The sequence below is a fragment of the Gasterosteus aculeatus genome, chromosome 15 (genome assembly GCF_964276395.1).
Source record: "Gasterosteus aculeatus chromosome 15, fGasAcu3.hap1.1, whole genome shotgun sequence".
Taxonomy (NCBI): Eukaryota; Metazoa; Chordata; class Actinopteri; order Perciformes; family Gasterosteidae; genus Gasterosteus; species Gasterosteus aculeatus.
Genome location: NC_135703.1, coordinates 13,145,689 through 13,165,126, shown reverse-complemented (window position 1 = coordinate 13,165,126; position 19,438 = coordinate 13,145,689). Strand labels below are relative to the sequence as shown.

General features: G+C 46.2%; 1 protein-coding gene across 7 annotated transcripts; it reads right to left on the bottom strand.

Annotated features, from left to right (window-relative positions):
• Window positions 1-4,148: 4,148 nt before the first annotated feature.
• Window positions 4,149-19,318, bottom strand: gng2 (guanine nucleotide binding protein (G protein), gamma 2). Of its 7 annotated transcripts, none has more exons than XM_078089757.1 (5): window positions 15,478-15,643; window positions 13,374-13,786; window positions 8,835-8,909; window positions 5,502-5,620; window positions 4,149-5,174 (listed from the first exon to the last, which is right to left on the bottom strand). In XM_078089757.1, exons 4-5 carry the CDS (start codon window positions 5,586-5,588, stop codon window positions 5,046-5,048), a joined length of 216 nt encoding a protein of 71 aa, XP_077945883.1. In that variant the 5' UTR covers window positions 5,589-5,620; window positions 8,835-8,909; window positions 13,374-13,786; window positions 15,478-15,643; the 3' UTR covers window positions 4,149-5,045. The 7 variants fall into 7 exon arrangements, with proteins under 7 accessions (XP_077945883.1, XP_077945882.1, XP_040055039.1 ...); XM_078089756.1 differs by having other exon boundaries at window positions 13,616-13,786; window positions 15,478-15,617; XM_040199105.2 differs by lacking the exons at window positions 13,374-13,786; window positions 15,478-15,643 and adding an exon at window positions 18,727-19,318.
• Window positions 19,319-19,438: the final 120 nt, after the last annotated feature.

The following is a 19,438-nucleotide window of genomic DNA, read 5'->3' as shown; positions in this document are numbered from 1 at the left end:
AACAAACTCTTCTCAGCTTCTTCAAAGTACTCACTGAACATATTGTCAATCGCTTTCTGAACGATGATTTTCCACTCTGGGTCACACTCAAATTCTTCCACTTGGGTTTGAAAGTCACAGACCAGATCATGATCTGACTGCAAACGCCGGAGTCTAGAAGAAGAGTTTTCGGAGTGTCTTCCGCTGTGTGACGGTTTCTCCAAATCCGCGGACTTCTCTTCATTGTGCTCTGCTGGCTCAGACGTGCCACACACGTTTTTCTTCCTGCTTTTAAAAAGGTCATCGTCAGGTTCTCCAGGACGCTTTCCTGTCTTCCTTAAGAATCTCCAGATCCTTTTTAAAATGAAAGGTTTCTTAATTCTTTCCACTTGTGGCGGTGTCCACCAGAGTCCAAGGGTTGAGGGACCTTTTTGGCAGGGTTCCTTGCTGTCAACTGAGCTCTTCTCAGCTTCTTCAAAGTACTCACCGAACATATTGTCAATCGCTTTCTGAACGCTTACTTTCCACTCTGGGTCACACTCAAATTCTTCCACTTGGGTTTTAAAGTCACAGACCAGATCATGATCTGACTGCAAACGCCGGAGTCTAGAAGAAGAGTTTTCTGAGTGTCTTCCGCTGTGTGACGGTTTCTCCAAATCCGCGGACTTCTCTTCATTGTGCTCTGCTGGCTCAGACGTAACACAATTTTTTCTCTTCCTGCTTCTTTTCCTCCCTGGTGGTGTAGTCGGCAGAATGAATCCAACCTCAGTCTTCACCACGGGGAGTCTCACGTGCAGAGAGTCCGAGTTCTTCTCTTCATTGTGCTCTGCTGGCTTGGACCTACCAGAAACGTTTTTCTTCCTGCTTTTACAAAGGTCATCGTCAGGTTCTCCAGGACGCTTTCCTGACTTCTTTAAGAATCTCCAGATCCTTTTTAAAATGAAAGGTTTCTTAACTCTTTTCCCCTGTGCGCGCTTGATGAGCGTTTCGGCAATCTCAGATTCAATTCTGTCGCTTTGCCTGCTTTGTGTTGAAACCGTGTCTTTCATGTTGTCCATCTTATCTCTGTGTGAACACTCAGGACATGAAGACTTGTCTGCGTTTGCTGTATTTTGAAACTGCAAGAAGATGCTTTCACTCTCCACAGGTCGGACTTGTGATCTTCTTTTCAACAACATGCAGCTTCTAAAGCAACATGTAAATGGATCAAGAAATCCACTGCTGTATACTGAGTCACTATCTATCACGTTCTCCATCTTATCTCAATGCTAAAACAGTTGTGTAAATCCTTAAGAATTAGTCAGTACACTAGCTTGCCTGAGTAAGCCTTCCTTTGTCCTGCAAAGTTGGGTGTGAAAGATGTCTTGACACAGGAGCACAAATAGAATGTTGGAATGTGGCCGATTGTCATGGAAATGCCCTTTGATCTTGATGATGTCATCGGTTGCCAAGGCGATGTTACGTATGTCATGTCAATGATGTCATTGATGTCAATGATGTCATTATGAGTTGTACACATTCTTCACACTTTCTGCTATTAAAACCGTTCAAATATTAAAATATTCATCTTCTTCAGGACATTTCTTTTATGACCTTTCTAGCTCTTTTCCAAGTATTGTTCTTCGAAACTTCTTGTCATCATCTTTTATTTCTTCCGTGGCACCTTTCAACTCCTTCACACTTTCAGCTATTGAAACCGTTCAAATATTAAAATATTCATCTTCTTCAGGAGAGGGGGGACTATGACCTTTCAGCGTTTCATTTTCTTGTGGGGCTTTCTGCTGTGCTGAAGGGAATGACAGTGATGGGTTAGTTAGTTGTATGGTTTGATTTTGACTTGTTTGCTGTGATTTGAATGGTTCTTTGAAGTGTTATTCTAATATTTTGTGACTATTTTATGATTAAAGCTTTTTTTTACCTGAGTGCCTAATTAATTGCATGAGATAATCATGTGACCAAATGCTGCTAACCTGAAATAAAAAGAAAAGAAGTGAAACGTAGCTACTGCCTGGGACTCTCAGTCATTCAATCGGTCTGCAATTTAAGTGCAATCCAGTAACCTAAAACTCCACGTAAAACATTCCATCCCTATTTCAAGTTGGGGAAAAGTGCAACAAAGTAGGAACTTCGGCAACTTGACAACAATATAGCTACAAACTCAACAAAACATAAAAGTGCAATTGCATCATGGATCATGGGAAGGTGGCGACGGTTCATGTGACCTGGTGATCACATCGTAGGACGGTGGCGATAATCAAAGAGGCGACGCTAAAACAATAAAGGGACATGTGTATCGACCGCGCACGCTAAATAGCCCATTTGTAGTGGTCGAGTGGACGGTTTGTCCGGGGTGGGGAGGGGCTGCGGGGCGGGGGGCTGCTGTCAGCCCGCTGGTGCTCTCTCTCCGCTCGCTGCGGTCGGTTATCAGAACGTGGCCCAAATGACCCTTTTCAGACTTTATGAACAAATACAGAATCCCTGTGTGTTCATTTCTAAAGCATCGCATTAAGACACACATCAGTTCATTATTTAAGACGATGCGCTACTTGCAGGTCGATGTGTTGTGCCTGATTCTCAATAAAGTTAGAAAAAAATGATTTACGGCAAACGCGTGGTCGTGAAGATGCTCATTAACATGTAATTTGCATGAGGAGGAGGGGGCGGGTCCATGTCGCCACTGAGAAAGGATCCTTCCACCGACCACCGGAAGAACCGACCACCGACCAATGCAACCTGCCGCTCCGAAAAAGGAACCTTTCACCGACCACCGGAACCTGCCGTCCGGACAAAGGAACCGACCACCGACCACTTTTCTCACTCGGCCCTACTGCTCAGCTGCGATCAGTCAGGCATTTTGAGCTGGCGGGACCGGCGATGGCGATCCTCCGATTGGCCGAGACTGCTGGGCGGGTCTTCTCGATCTTCCAATCAGGAGTGGGGGATATCACAGCCTGCTTTGCATATCTTTGAATGACCCACATGAGGTTTCCGACGGCAGCCGTAACGAACGGCTATAACCGAATATACACATGACAACATGTAAAGACACAAAAGCATTTCACGTATAAAATTCTGTTCACTATTTACAGACAAAGTTCAACCTGAACTATCACAAAATACTAAGATGTGCTAGCTAGCTTTCTGTTTGACCAAAGTCACGCTGGCCTACTGACCAATCACGGCGCACGTTAAAGTACTTATGAGGCTACCTGGGTAACAGAGTTGTGCAGTGTACAACAAATGATAAGTTGCATTTGCAGTTTAACTTGTGCAGCTAAATGATTTAATAAAGGAGTGAACTTACAAAGCAGAGAGTCCACAAAGCAGGCAGGAACATTAGTCAGTAATGAAGTAAACAAAACTCCATGAAGGACAAACGGACAAATAGAGGGAGGGAAGTCAGTGGCATTGGATTGATAAACAAGGGAAGTAAGATGAGCAGGAAGTTAGGTGAGGTGATCCGGGGGTGAGGTAAGCAGGACGTTGGGTCAGCTGATCAGAAGATAAGGTAAGCAGGAAGTTGGGTAATTTTCCAGCGTATTAATGTAGGGGTCTTAAATATTATAGCATCACTCCAGAAGGCCCATGGTAAAACCAATCCTTTTTCTGTTAGGTCAGTGTTACAGGACTCATACCAGACTTATTCAACTGCATAAGTTGCCATAGTTACTGAGCTCAAACTGTTGATTTTCTGCAACCAAATAAGCTGACAATGAGACAGGCTAACAGGAATAGGCCTGGTTTATTTGGGAAATTTGCTCTATGGAAGGGACCCCTGCTCCTGAGCAGGTAATGTGTGCAGCCAAAGTTACCACGGCGATCTAACCCACTGACCACTGGACCACATAACTGGAGAATTTAGGCTTGTATATTTCTCATTGTGTTTGCATAATAGGGCTTTAATTAGGAATTTGAACATACCAAAAAGGACTATTCATGCTATAGATTTTGGATGAGTAGTTTTTTTTAATCTGAAATGTGAAAAGTGTTTTTAGTTTGCCCGAATATATATAAATATATCTGAACAGATCCACACCAAGCTTCACCAAATCAATCCAGACATCTGATATCATCTGCAGTTCAAATATCTAATTACTATGTAAATGAGATTCCTCTGCCTCTGTTTCCAGAATTATTTATATGTGAGAGATGTCCTTGTTGAGTCCATATTGAATCATTCTTGCTTTTAATATGTTTTGGCACTTTCAGATGGAGGATGCCCATGTGTTATACAATCTCCACTTGAATGGATATAGAAAAGGCTGTTTGTCCATTTCATGCAATCGTTAATGATACAAACACAAACATTCAGACCTCACAGCACAGCACGTTTTACTTGCTAGTCATTTTATACAAACAGTAGAAAGAGGGTTTTGTATCTGAAGGAGACAAACTGCATCACATTTGCAGATAGATGTTGATACACAAAGACTTGATATCCAGACACATATTTTTTCAAATGTCAAATGTTTCAAACATCCCATTGAAAAGCTTTCACTAACTTGGTGGTGTAAAAACAAAAAAATGAAAAGTAAACCGAGCTGTTCCACAAAAACAGAATAAATCCAATAGTCAGGTGGCATTTAGTGGTCAGCGTATTGGGTTTGCTGTCCTCCGTCAGTCGACCCACCAAACAAACCATTTAACAGAACATCCCACAAACTATTTTTATTTTCATTTTATCTATTGTCTTTTTTTGTACACATCACAACCTGAAGACTCGGTACGTGGACTGGCCGTCCGTCACGTCTTATCATCACAGTCATCATCCTTTTTGCGTCACCCAAGAGCACAGAGCCTTCAACATGCTGAACACCCTTTCAAACATCACATCCCCCCCCCCCCTTAACAGTTACAAGTAAACCAGGTTTTAAATTTCACACTTTTTATGTGCTGTCCAAGAGAGTGAGCGGGATGGGGGGGCGGGAGGTTGAGGAGGGAGGGAAGAGGGGGGTCGGGGGGGGGCAATAGTCGCCGTGCCCCTCCTACTAGATGATTTCTACGTGTTTTGAACGTCCTAGTTGAAAGTCCCACACTGAGCAGACTGCCGGAGGGCCGGGCCGAGCCTACAGGATGGCGCAGAAGAACTTCTTCTCCCTGAACGGGTTCTCTGAGGCCGGCACCGGCGACAGCAGAGGGTCCTCTTTGGCGTGGGCTTCGCAGTACGACATTAGGTCCGCTGCTGCCTTCGACACCTGTGAACAGACACACACACACACGCCATTAACGTCGTCACGTTGCCCACCAGACGGGGGTCGCTTCCCTCTGCGCGGGGATGCGGGTGTAGTTTGGTAGAAAGAGCACCGATTCTACATGGAACCAGTCCAGAGGGCTCTCTTTAGAAAGCAGGTCACGGATGGCTGAAAGCTGGCCGCTGCGCGCTTACTTTCAGACTTCAGAGGCGAGGAGGTACTTTTCACCAGGGAAATCAACAGCGATTACGCGTTGACTGTTATTGACTAAATGTAGTACAGAGTGTGGTCAAGGGAATGGCAGCGCAGTGACAAATCATTTCTGGGCACCTTTATCCGGTCGATGTTGGCCTCCATCTTCAGCTGCTCCACCAGCTTCCTGGCTTGTGCGATGCTGGCCGTGTTATTGCTCGCCATGGCCGCTGGCGGTCAGGTCCTCGGTGTTCTGCCTACAAGACGAGAAGGACATTCTGAAAGTTTGTCCACAGTGGGAGTGATGAAGAGTGATGAGAGTGTATTACAGCAGTGCAAAGAGGAGTGCTGGTAACAGATAAGCCTGTTGATTAACACACGGCTGGTAACACACACACACACACACACACACACACACACACACACACACACACACACACACACACACACACACACACAAAGGCATATTATTTATGGGGTCAGTTGCTAGGCAGCCCCTCATAGTGAGAGGGAGAGGGGTGAGGGGGCAATGCTTTGTCCACCATGTTCAAAAAAGATAACAAAACTAAAATGAGTAGAAAAAAGACACAAAAAAGACATTTTATCCTGACAACGCTGGCATTTCAATTGCAGAAAAATATAGACTTACATTTTGTTCTAGTTTTAATCTTGCGGTGTTAGGATCTGATTCCTGACCTGCCTTTCAGTTGGACATGGTTTAAATTGGGTCTAACATATCAGCTAGAAAAATAGTGAAATGCAGCAAACGCATGAGGATCTAAGCCATTATCTTCATCACTAAAGTCCATATACACCAAATGCCCCCTCATGCCTTTCAACGCCTCCCTCTGCGTCGTGTGCGGACGACAAATCAGATTGCGCCCGAAAAAAAAGATGTTACAGAGCAGCCAACAAAGCTGCACGTGATGCATTTCTGTTGCTGACGTGATCTCCAAAACCTGTTCGTAAAAATGTATACGAAATATTTGACATGGAAATTCGTAACAATACATACTAACTGGCGGTGGTTAACCACGCCCCTTGAGTGAACGTCTCTCCGCCATGTTGGATTTTTTGAGGGGGTTAGGGTTAGTATTGTATTCTTACAACTTAACATTGATTTCTCGTTAAAAATGCAATCATAACACGATTATTTTACATCGTTAAACATCGTTACTGATGTACTGTAGAACGGTCTGTTACGTCCCCATCAAACAGTTCTTAGCCAATCTATTCAGGCTCGTCACCTTCCCGTAGTGGTGCACAGTCTCAGCGCCGCGTCCTTAGTAACCTCTCTGATTAAACGGATCACGCTGTGCGTCCGCCGCCGTGTCCTCCCGACAGCGTGTGATCAATCTGCCCCTCCGTCATCCCTCTGCGGGCGCCGTGGGTTGAGACGGATCTGAGCACGAGCATCGATGGTCCACAGCGGCGCACCTGCTCGTCAGGAGAAGCGCTGCGTTCACGCCGAGCCGACGAGCGGTCGGATCCCGTAACCTGGTTACGGTTGTGTCGCGTGATCGTTCGATGTGTAGATACATGTGATTAATATGGGAGCAGTTTTTAAATGAATTGCTTAATTGTTCACCCCATAAGATATAACGCAATTACATGAAAACATTGCAAGATCAATTTCTTTAAGAGGTGGAGGTGATTTCTTAATATTTGGTGGGAACTGCTAATAGTTTTAAAATATAAGTTTAAGTGGAAATACACAGTATTCACACATTTTTAGGTATGATTTCTTTCAAACCTGTCTGGAAAATCTCAACAGACTTTTTGGTGAAGCCGCACGGCAATCTGAGGAGAATTTATGAGCAACCGGCAGCAGACTGCACAGTATAAACAGTGTGATATCAATATTAGTTTTACAGTCACTGTGGCTGACAGATCACAGAGGTCTCACCCCGAGGATGGTTTCACCTTTTAGGGTGTTTAAGTTTCTGTTTCCCAGAGAGACATTCTTAGGTTATCATTGGTGACACTAAATGAAGGAAATCAGTTTTTTTTGTAGTTTGACTAAAAGGCCCAAACGCTGCATAGAAAATGATTATTATATGCTTCTTTGTTCCAGAGATTTTCCCCCAAAAAATGTTGCATATATTTTCTTTCATCTATTTTTTTTATTTTAGTTTATATATTTTCGTGAGGTTTAGAATTGAAGACGTTTGAGAGTTGTAATAAATAATCCTTTCCAGTCATAAAGGATCTCATGCGCCTGCTGTGTTGGTATTTCTACAGGCTGCTAAAATCCTGCGTCCCTTTGTGTTAATGCTCCCGCGTATGTACCATATTTTGTAATATATGTCCTGGTAATAAGGAGATTGAAGACATTTAGTGATACGTATGTACAATCATTTTGGGACTTTTTTCACACAAACCTCACTTATTTCGCCCACCGAAATAAAAATAGCCCAGAGATTTATTTAAAAACTGCGATCTACAAGTAGAAATTGGTCTTTGGCATCTTTTGCATCGAGGCCATAATATTGTTTCGACACTCTGGGGAAACGTCAAAACAGGCCAGCGTACATCACCACACTATTGATAGGAAGAGGAGACACTGGCATGGCTTTGAAAAAGTAGGGTTGTGTTCTTTACACAAAAACAGCAGACTCTGTGACACTAAAGCCTAGTTTGAGCGGAATAGACAGAAAAAGAAATGTACTCATGGCAGTGCAAGGCAAAGGAATGAAGCATCCCGTTTAGATTGTGCCAACTCTGGTGACTTTGGAGGGTCGGCCTTTGAAATGAAAGGCTTCACATGTAAGGATGGCTGATCAAAGCATCAAACGTCACGTTGTTCACCATCACACTCTCAGCATGTCCCAACAAACCGATATCGCCATTCCCAGCACAAAAATAATAGAATCTAAAAATCGGGGACTTCCACAATTGCGTAGAACAAGATTCAGTTGGGTTTGCTAATTTTTTTTAAACAAAACGAATACGTAAAAAATCTGAAGACAGAATATGTTTCAAGTTATATTGGACAGCTCTTACTGGGTCTGCAAGGTCCTTTTCTTGCTTATTGTCATTGTAGCATTGGAAAATGCCTCACTGACCTTTTCATATCTAGAGGGGGGGGGGGCGACGATGGAATGTAAAGGACGTCCTGATCCTCACACTGTTTGATGAACACTAAAGAAATTAGTTTTTTTAACGTGTGTGTTGTGTTTTTTACAACATATCTCCACTGCTTCTGCCGTTCTGTATTTCATGAGACCTCTTGCACTTCCTTCCTTCCAATCTGTCAGCTGCCCCAAATACCACCCTGTGATGTTGCACATGGTGTTTGCATGCTGATAGCGGCGACAACGGGCACGGATCTATTAAAGACAGACGGACGCAGGCCGGAGGCCGGAGGTGCGTTTCCTGTCCGCTGCTTTCTGCCAATCGTGCTGCAACATTGAGAAACTGGCTGACGTTAACATGCTACGATGCCTCCTCCTCTCGCCGGCCTTGACTTACCTCGTCTGCTCGCTCCTCCGCACTCTGCCCTGGTGTCCGTCTGCTGCTCAGTCAGCACTTTGTACCCCACCAACTCTGCAGGAAGAGATGAGAGAGGTTGAAGAGAAGAATATGCGGGCGGAACGTTTCTATTCCTGCCGTCCTGATCAGTTACGCAGAACCTTGTGTCCTCTGATCACTGCGTGTCAAAGTGTCACTACTCCCTCTTAAACCGTGATTGAGGGGATTAATAAGGCATTGTTCAACATGTTGGTGCATTGGAAGATTGATACGCTTGATGTGAAGCCACAGGCTGCAGCTGATTAGCTTAGCTTAGCATAAAGACAGGAAGCGCGGTGGAAGCGTCTCTTTGTCGCTTTGTCTAGATCTAATCAACTCTACCAACCAGCTGCCGTGGGAATATTTCTTGGCCGGGACACCGAGACCAGTGATTGGCGATGCTTTCAACCAAAGACCTGATCTCAGTTCTGCTCTAAAAGGAATAATGTCACATTTGCAGCTTAACTCGTTTTAGTTAGAGGAAAAGATTGATAGGCGTCTCATGTCTGTCCGATAGATATAAAGCTATAGCCAGAAAAGATAAGCTTAGCTTAGCTTGTTCTCGTTTGAGAAGTTGTGTTTCAACTGTGTTCACTTTTGATTTTGTACTGACAAAATAAATGAGGTATAAAGTGCTAGTGAGCCGTTAGACCTCTGAACAGAGCCAGGAAGCTGCTTGTTATGAGCCAACCAGCTGCTGGCTCCATCTTCACATTGGTAAAAAATTCTCATTTACCTCTCGACTGTATTTTCCCAAAATAAAAACTTTATTTTTGTCGGTTCTGACCCATTATCTGCTCTTCCTCTTGCTTACTATCCTCCCTCTCTCTCCTTCTCTGGTCCAATAGATTCATTTATCTCTGAATCTGCAGCTCAGTTACGGGCGTTTCTGATAAATGGGCCAATTATACTGCATGAGCAGATCTGCAGAGGAAGGGAATTCCACCTATCGTAAATCAGGGCAGCGTGCAACGTTAAAACAACGTTACAGTAAAGCGTCTGATATCCAAAACAAACTGGCCAACAGCAGTCAAAACCCCTGAACCTTGTAGCGTATTCGCAATGCAAAGAAGAGTCCGGGTTTTTACTGTTTCGTTACCTCCTGATTCACTGGAGCCATTAATTCACACTGTTACTTTGTGTTAGGGGAGCTGTATAATAGCTGGATCAGTACATTGATCATCAGCACATGCATGGAGTAATTACAACATGATTCCCTCTGGAATGCAGGTTATTAAGCTGTAACGTTGTTTTAACGAGAAACCAATGGTTTTTATACACCAACGGCTCTCTATAACAATGCATCTCATTTAGCTTCTTTCATCTTTCTTTACAGCCCAAAATGTAGTTTGCTTCTAAAAACAGTTCTATCCTCCTACCCAACAGCACACTGACTGACTGAGTTAGAGGCCTCCTTGTTTGAGCTGACTATTGTTGTCGTTGGAGACCAACCAGAGGTAAAAGAGAGTGAACTTTGGCCTGATATCCATCAAGCGGCCAGAAACGCGACTGAACAGAATACTAACGAGCTAATAATTGATCTGCATTGATCAAGGGAGCATTATTTGTAAGTTAAAACATTATCACAATGGCAATAGAATTAAATATCATATATAGATGTCTTTTGATTTACACAGTAGATCGGAGAAGATGAAGCTTTTCGGGTGGAACTGTGGTTTTCTAAAAGTGGTGTGCTCTGGTAATAGTTATTGTTATGAGTTTTGACGTCAACTTATAGTCCAAACTTAATAATCTTCTATCAGAGAATCTAGAAGAGCTTCCGTTCATTAGTTTCTAGTGAAGCAGTTGCAAGGCAATGTAAATGAACGGGCCAAAATAAAATGTAGTATTGTCACGATTTTGGGAAGAAAGTGTGAGAATACCACGTTCCACAATGTAGCTATTACACGTTTTGCATCGTCTCTCTCTCCATCAATTTACTGTACGCTGCTAAAAGGGCAAAATAAAAATAACAGAAATAAAAGTTTCTCAATTAGATTTGTGTCATCATATTTACGTCAGCGAGAGGCAGGCAATGTTAAAACTTACTTAACTGCTGCGCGATAACCTTGCCTGCAGTGTGGCATCTTTAACTGAAGTGCATTATGGGACGTAGCTGCTGATCCATTCATCTCCCCGGTTCTAGCCTTCTGCTTCCCGTCCCTCCCTCTGTGGGTGACAGGTGTTCGGCTGGTGAGACTGAAACGCCCCCAGCACGCGCCCACCTGCTGCTAACACCACCCAATCGATCTGACCCCCTGCACCATCCTTCCCCTGCCATTTGTAGCAGGTTTGAACTCCTTCCTCACGCTCTTCGGGGGCTCTGTGTTCGTGACGCGGCCCTCCACAGATGTGATTAGAGCTGTTCTGACTCTGGGGGTCGCTGACTTAGAGAGTGATTAAGGGCCACAGGAAACATCCTGGGGAGGGAAATATAAATCCTGGCCTTTCGAGAGGGAGGATTTCTACTGCACCGTCAATACTCGCAGCCCGGTCCTCCCTCCACCTTCCTCCCCTGTTCTCTGTCCGTAGTGCATCATCCTCTTAGACAATCCAAAGACAGAACTTATGGTGGCCGGGCCGGTTCTGTCCTCTGCGATGCCCCGTGTGTGAAATCAGAGTGTGGTAATTAAAAACATGTCCCCTGCTCAGTCATCTGGAGAGCCAGTGATTGGCCCGCAAGGGTCCGCGGGGCCTCGAGGACGAGGAGACAGGATGGGACGCCTGCGCAGATGTATTTCAGGCCAATTATCCCGCCCCCCCCCCTTAGTTACTGTTGCTATGCATGTCGAGTTTCAACTCGGCAAATTCACCGCTCCAAAGATATTGGTCCTTGTAATCAATGCGATTGTGTGTGTTTTTTTTGGTGTGTCTTTAACTACAAAACCAAATCCGAGGCTTTTTTCGCAGAAAGTTTGTCATCACGGTGCGACTGAAGCAACTGTAACCATTCTGTGGTGTGTGTCCTCAGACAAAGAGGTACAGGCTGCGATAACGGGGCGAAGCGAAGAACACATTCACCTGAACAAACAGAGACGTGAACGGGATAGAGAGGTTACACAGAATGAGCAGGAATAAATAGCAATAGAGTTCATCAGGAAGATTAAAGAGGTGAAACACAACTGACCTCCGAGGTTATTAACACAAGATGGATATTGCCGATTGAACGTGATATGGCACAGATCCCTGCCCTTGGACGGGAGAAAGGACGCACCTCCCTCTGCACCCAGAGACAAAGGGACACAGAGAGCAGAGCTGTCAGGCCACGACCGTCTGGGGGAGATGACGCCAGTGTGGCAGCTGAGCGTCCTTCTCCATCACTATTTCTGACCTGCAGCTGACCTCCTGGCTCTCAGCCTCCAACTATGTGGGAAGATCCAACAGTTTAGCCACAAAATACGATTTTCAAGAGGTTTGCTATATATTTTTTCAATATGACAAGGAACACTAGAAACATATTAACGACACATTATCAAAATATGTTCCTCTGTAGATATACTCCCGTTGAATACAATAGTGGCACCTCCATACCTCCGTCTATCAACAAGCAATGAGTTTAAATGTCAGGCTAGATTCATCAGGTCAAATTAAAAAGACAATTCAACTATTAAGCTGTTTTTTCCAGCAGAACTCCGCCACCGTAAGCCAGTGAGAAAAGACCAGAAAGAAAAATCCAGGAACCACTGAGCTGCTCCTCTCAAATGTTGACCTGCGGCCGTGTTGTAGGATCACGCTGCTTAATTTACCCGGTGTATTTCTAATTGTTTCCCTCAAGTAAACATTTGAGGTGAAACGTTGACAGCTCTCCGCGTATATTAGCTTCCGTTAAATTGTTCATTAAGCCCCAACTCTCCTCCTCTCCGCTTCCTGTGCTGCTGCCTCTCGGTCAGACCACCACCGCCCGCGAATATTCCATTAGTCCGGACATCTGTGGCACCCTCAGCGTGCCCTGCCCATCCTGCCATCTTAGAGATTGTGCCGTGTGTGTGTGTGTGTGTGTGTCGGGGTTGAATCTAGGTCCCTGAAGGGGGGGAGGGGAGAAGGCAGTGGCCCAGGAAATGATGCATCCTCTGGGAGTGGAGGAAGCAGCAGGGAAGAGGCTTATTGCTCCGGGGAGCACAAATGTGGTCTATTATGTTGATCAAATCAAACAATCAAGGCCCGGCTTGTCTTCTTCTTTGTCAGATCAAAGCGGTGAGCGAGTGGTTTTCTTTCACGCAAACGTTTTAAGACTCGCGTTCACAACCTTTTGAAAGGCGCGTTATGTAACAGCAGAGTGGTATGTGGGGTAGAAACAATGGCCGCCATCGCTGCCGCAAGAACGCCGCCATTCTGTAGAAGCATTCTTAAAGACGTGCGCTTTTGTGCGACCAGTTTCTAACACCGGCTACATGATATATACGATGTTGGTGAATTCTAGCTCTGCAGTGTTCTTCGTTGGCCATCCTGTATTTTAAAGGGTTGACCTCCCGCCCCTCGTGTCACAAATGGCCGTGTTACCCGGCGTAGAAGTTCACTAAAGTTCTCTCCTCCGCGGTTTCGGGCCTCGATGAGTCAGCAGGATTTCCCGCATTCGCTCCGAGCGAGGAGGCATAAACACACTTTTCCTGTGGAATCAACGGGCACGCCAAGAATAACACGGCCAGACTCCTGGGCTCTTAACAACGTCACAAACATCCGGGCTTGCTGTGAGTCCGCTGAGAGTCGGAGTGCGTCGCTCGGACCCGTTCATCCACACGTACGTTTGGCCCAAAGTCGTGAAAGGGATTTCATCCGCGCTGTCAGAGACTCCCGTTCGTAGCTCGTGCTTCCGGGGCCTGAAGACTTTGGAGTCGAGTCAGAAGAAGAAGTTGCAAGAATGCTGACTTGACTTGGACGACTGCTAGATTTGACTTCCTGAGGGTACAAGAGTCCTACTAAGGAAAGAAAAGTGGACTTACAAGTTGGTCCTGAGAGACGTGAAAACGACACACTCTCTCAGTTGAGAGTCGGACTCATTTGGAACAAGACTGAAACTTGACAGGTGTGAGACTTGTGTTGACTTAAGCCTTAAACCCAACAACAACAACAACAACAAGGGGCGTGCTTAACCCTCAGGGGCTTGAGGCTTGTTTGCACAAGACTTATAACGAGAGGCTAATGAGTCCCCAAAGACTGAAAAACATTTACACTACGTCCAAACTATGTCGCATATACATCTGGTCCAAAACCTGCCTGGAAACTTTCACAGACGTGAGACTTGGTTTGAAAAGATTTGGCTCCCGAAAGACTTTAAAAAAAAAAGGGAGGCCGTCTCTGGACGCTCGACGGATTCAGGTTGGAACCCAAAATCAACACTGTGAGCGCGTGTGCGGAGCCCAAAGGTCAAAGCACCCTTCCTGCCTCCGGCTACTTGAGTTATGCTCCTCTGAAGCTCAGTCCAGGGATTGGATGGCATGTTGGGAGAAGTGACGGAGGTGGAGAGTGTGAAGTGGATCATTCCTCCCCGACTCCCTCTCTGCTTTCTATCGGTCCGACTCAAATATCCCCGTTGTGCTCGGCGGGATCTCTAGAGGCTTTGGACGGGTCTGGTTAATCGTTGCGAGCTGCTCTTCAGGCGTCAACCTCGTGTTCGCGCGTGTGAAACAATCCGTGGCCTCGGAGCGGCTTTAGCCAAGAAACACGACACTAGACGGCGCGGACGCGTGAGCTCTTGCGTAATCTTGACTCGCTGTGTGCGTTTATAACAGGCCTGGAAACGCAACACACACACGATTGGACGGTTTAATGCGAGTCGTGGGTGACGACGCGTTCGAGTGACGAGCTAAGAGTGGGAAAAACAGAGCATCTGTCTTTGTTTTCTTGTTTTTTTTTCTCTCGTTTCTGTGAACGCATGGTGCTGTCAGCGACTGTATCTCTCTATGAGCAACATAAAAGCACTGAACCCCCCCCCTTCCTCCTCTTCCTCCTCCTCCTCCTCCTCCTCCTCCTCCTCCTCCTCCTCCTCTCCCGGCCATCTGCCTGATTAAACCACTACACAGATTGTGTGTGGTCGGCTGCTTTCTCCTCGCCGTATGAAGGGTGGGAGTTGTCAATGGGTGGAAAACCTCACAGGAGGCTTGTGGGGTTCTTCTCCTGTATCGCTGAGACCCCTTTTCCTTCTCCTCGATTTCAACCCCCCCCCCCCCCCCCTCTCTCTGTGTCTTCTTCATTGTGGAAACATCCCCCACCCTAAACAGATGCCGTTAATACCTCTGGCTTATAGGACCGGCCACCTCCTTGAGGGAGAAAAAGGAGGGAGGAAGAAGAGAAGGGACCCTCTTCTCTTCTTAACCCCTCACATGAAACAGGGTGCAAGATGGGTGGGGTGACGGGGGGGGGGAGGGTAGAGGGGGGCTGGGGGAATTTAAAGGGAGGAGGAGATTCCTTGATGTGAACCAGCCGGCATCTATCTGGTCCCTCGAGCGCTGACAAAAACGACAGCGCTGCTTCTGACCCCCCCGCCTCCCCCCGCCTCCCCCTCTCTGGAACACACCCTGCTGGTGATGTGATCGTCCCAGACGCCGCCGAAACAGGAGGATGTCAAATAACAACACGCCGCCAAGAGAAGATGTTCACGTCCTACCTGTCTGGTCGTATGCGCGGCCTCTTGCTGGGATGCCAAAGCACATGGAGCCCTGTGGAGGAGAGTATCCACGCGTCCTCCCCTCGCTCTGCCGCACAGACACACACTCAGTCAGTGAGCGAGGCAGGAGTACGTCCACACACACTCCTCTCTCTGTACGCCTCTCCCCCTCTCTCCCTCTCCCTCCCTCCCTCTCCCTCCCTCTCTGCTCCAGCTGAGATCCTCCCTGCCTCCCTCCTCACTGCTGCTCTGAGTCTCCACCCTTCAGCCCAACGCTCAGGCTGCAACAAACCACCCTCCTCCTCCTCCGTCCATCTCTCCTCCGCTATCAGGGTACGCGCCCTCCGTCTCCCAAAGGTCCACGGGACTAAAGGGACCACCTTCAGTAAATAGTCTAGAATAGCTGCGTCTGCGTCCTGATAAATATCCGTACAGTTGCCTGCATTCGTTTCAGTCGCTCCTTTTCCCTCCTGTCAACATCTGAGTCGCCCGCCACATGAGGGCTGTACTGTATTAGTTTTCAGGCATTGCATGACAGAGGAACAAAGCAAGCACGCATTTAACGCCAGAGCTGCACGGCACACACAACGTGTGTCCTGCCAGAGTCTCTTCATCTTTAAACCACTTGTATATTACAGCGAAGCCATCGAAGATCAAAAGGAAAAAAGATTCCCTGCAACTGTGCACCAACGCGTCTGTATTTCTTCTGCATGTACAGGATTCATTCAACAAAATCCCTCAGAGTCTACGTGCAGATATTGTGTGTATGACACAAGGTGTTATTACCTGGGATAAAGGCGGCCAAGATTTTTGCCCCATATGTTTTAATAGCCTTTAAACACGTTTTCATTTAGCACCATGTGACCATGATTTAATGTGTCCAATAGTTTAATGACACAAGATACCTGCAAAACTAAAGACATTCCAAATTAAAAAGTCAATAGCAAGAATGAAGATTGTACTCTATTAAATGGCTTCCTTCTCTTGTATGTTTCTGATCGCATGCATGAGCTCACACATGCGTGTTTCTGAGAGCATACTGTACATCCGCTTCCACGCACGTGCGCGCTTCGCCCGAGGCTAAACTCGGCTCCTGTTACTCATCTTCGCCCCACTGCGACTTGAACGTCACGTTTTCTGTGAATCACATTTCCCTCAACTTCCTTCAGGCAGACATGATGCGCTACAGTGCGCAACCGACAAGAGATGGCGGAGGAAGGAGGAGGGCGATGGAGAATACGTGAGTCGCGGTTCCTGTGGAGGCATCACAAGCAGCCTCGGTCGCCAGGACAACGCGGTTCCTGTGGAGGCCCTTCCTGGGTCCCCGAAGCCTCTCGCTGGCTCGCTGGCTAGTTGTCAAGCACGCCACTTTTCACGTGCTTCCTTCAGAAATCCCCTCTGAGGTCCAAGTACCTCTGGTGGGGAGCCACTGTGGGTCATGACCTCGTTGAGCTTCAGCAGAGACAGCAACAGGGAGACCCTCCCTCCCTTCATCACTGGAGATGGGGTAAATCCAGAGATCTGTAATCTGATTACTGCGTTTTATTATCGGCTCTGGGGATCATCTCTGAACCAGCTGTTTTGGTTAATAGGCTGGTTTATTAAGCGCTGTTAATCCACTCCTCAGTGGAGGCGGGCGGATGCAATGACTTGCACATTTGGTACCAAATTGCCTTTTCTAGAGTAGTAAAGAGAATACGGGTGGAGCTGAAATACAGGTCAGGTTTTGTAGGAGAGGTGACAATGTTGTGTCTTGACCCCTCTTTTTAAGTTAGAACCCTGACACACAATGGTCCTTTGGGGAGGGGCAGCAGAGGATGTAGGATGTTCGAATGATCAAGCGTTCATTTGAGTGTGCATGTGTGTGTTTGTGTGCGATAGATGGGGTTATTTAGACTGGAGGGAGGGGTGGGGGGTGGATTTCATTTCTGATTTGCGACCATCTGGCTCCTCCAGGCAGCTGCTGGCCCGAGCCGACCAGAGCCGCCCTGATGCCCCACATGGGATTTACGGAGAGGTCACCACTGCTGCTGGAGACACAATCAGCCCACATGATCGCCCGCAAGCGGCCATACGTAAGGAGATCAAACACGGTGTCACGAAGGAAACCCGTAGAAAGAACATTAGACCGCTGAATTGGGATTGCTTTGAAACTACAGAACAACACAAAAGAAATGAGAGGAGAATGGGAGAAAGGGGGAGGTGCCGGAGAAAGAGAATGGATTTCCCTCCCCTGTGTTGCCATGGCGACAGCAGTGGATGGTGGATGACTGATTTCCTGTACAGCTGTGGAGCTTGGAGGGAAGAGAGGGGGAGACACGTTATCTGTGTCAGAGGAAGGAGGTGGAGCTCGCCGAGGAAGGCGTCCATGTTTTCTCTGAAATTGCACATCATCATTCTCTCTCCGCTCATTTCTGTTTCAGCCTCCATGTGTTTTAAACGTATTTTTTTCTCTTTGCATAGTTTATTTGGGATTTTCTTTTAAAAAGGAACGAGTCGGAGGCAGTGGTGATGTCATCATCGAGATAAACTACTGATGTAGTGACATCAAATATTGTGCACTTCACGCAGGCCGTCAGTGATGTCATACACAGTCCTACCTGAATTCATCCACCTCTGTGCCTGTGACAGTGTTGTGCTGGGTTTGACCCACCTCTTCTCACAGCGTCTAGCTTTTCTGTCTTGAAAATAGCATCTATCTCTTCTGCTCAATCAGCCATTGCAGTTTAAATAAAAATAGCTTGTCGATTTACAGGAATTAGCTCGATCGGGTCACCACAACGTCATCGGGCACATTTAGCAAGCTCTGCATAGCTCCACCTCTCACGAGCGTGTATCCAATCAGACGTGCATGTGCTGACGTGATTGTGCGCAAGCTGCTGGACACACTGTCGTCAACTGAGAGCTGAAGCGCAGCTTCATCACCAAGCCACACACACACACCCACAAGCACCAGTTAAATATTTAAAATAAAATGATAACAAATACAATTCTAACCAAGTAAGGGCTCTACATCGTGTGGTTGCACCTAAGAAATAAATATTAAAGAAAATATGACTTCAAGAAATCAAGCAGAACCGACGAGAAGTGGGTTCTAAGGACACCCCAAGAACGGCTCACGTTACAGACGGTTCAGCCGATGGGGTCTATGAAGGACCCGGCCTACGTAGACAGCGAAGGCTCGGCCCTCTGAAGGATAGAGCCGCCAAAATAAGACACAACAGATGTTTCTTATTAGCAAGATCTTACCTGTTTGCACGCTCACGTGCTCTGCCTTGTGTTCAACGTCAGAACTGCACACAACAGCGTGTCACCACGATGTCAATCTGACCGTCAATGTAATTATGTCCCCTGCTGGTCGTCTTTGGCACTGCATACACACACACTACAGTAGAACACTACGCGTTACTCATGACACTAAAGAAAACTATGAATACACCAAAATCTATATATGTAACACATATGTAAATTCACCGTTTTTTTCCCTCAGAGATAAATTAAAAACAAACTACAAGTTTAGTTTAAAATGAAGACATATACACATTTCCCTGAACGCGACACATGCTTCATAGTATCACATCCATCCACTTGGTGGCAGCAATACACTGTCATGTTTGAACTGCCGTGTAAGTTTTGCTCTGCTTCCATATAGTTAAAATGAAAGAACAAATGACACATTGTAAAGTCTCACATGTGTCGGCACGGTTGAGGGAAGAGTATTTTTCTGTTACATTATTCTTTAATCAGATGAAATTGGAGGATCAGCACCGTGTGGAAGGATTCAGACTTAAACACAAACACGTGTTTCTAAAATACTAAAATGTTTCACTGTTTCCATGCGGCTGGATTTAACACTTTAGAGAAATGATCCCTCAACAGAGCTTAAGGCTAAAAATCATCATTTAGCGAACAACGCAGGTTTAAGAGGCTCCATCTGAGTAACCGTCAGCCGCTGACACTC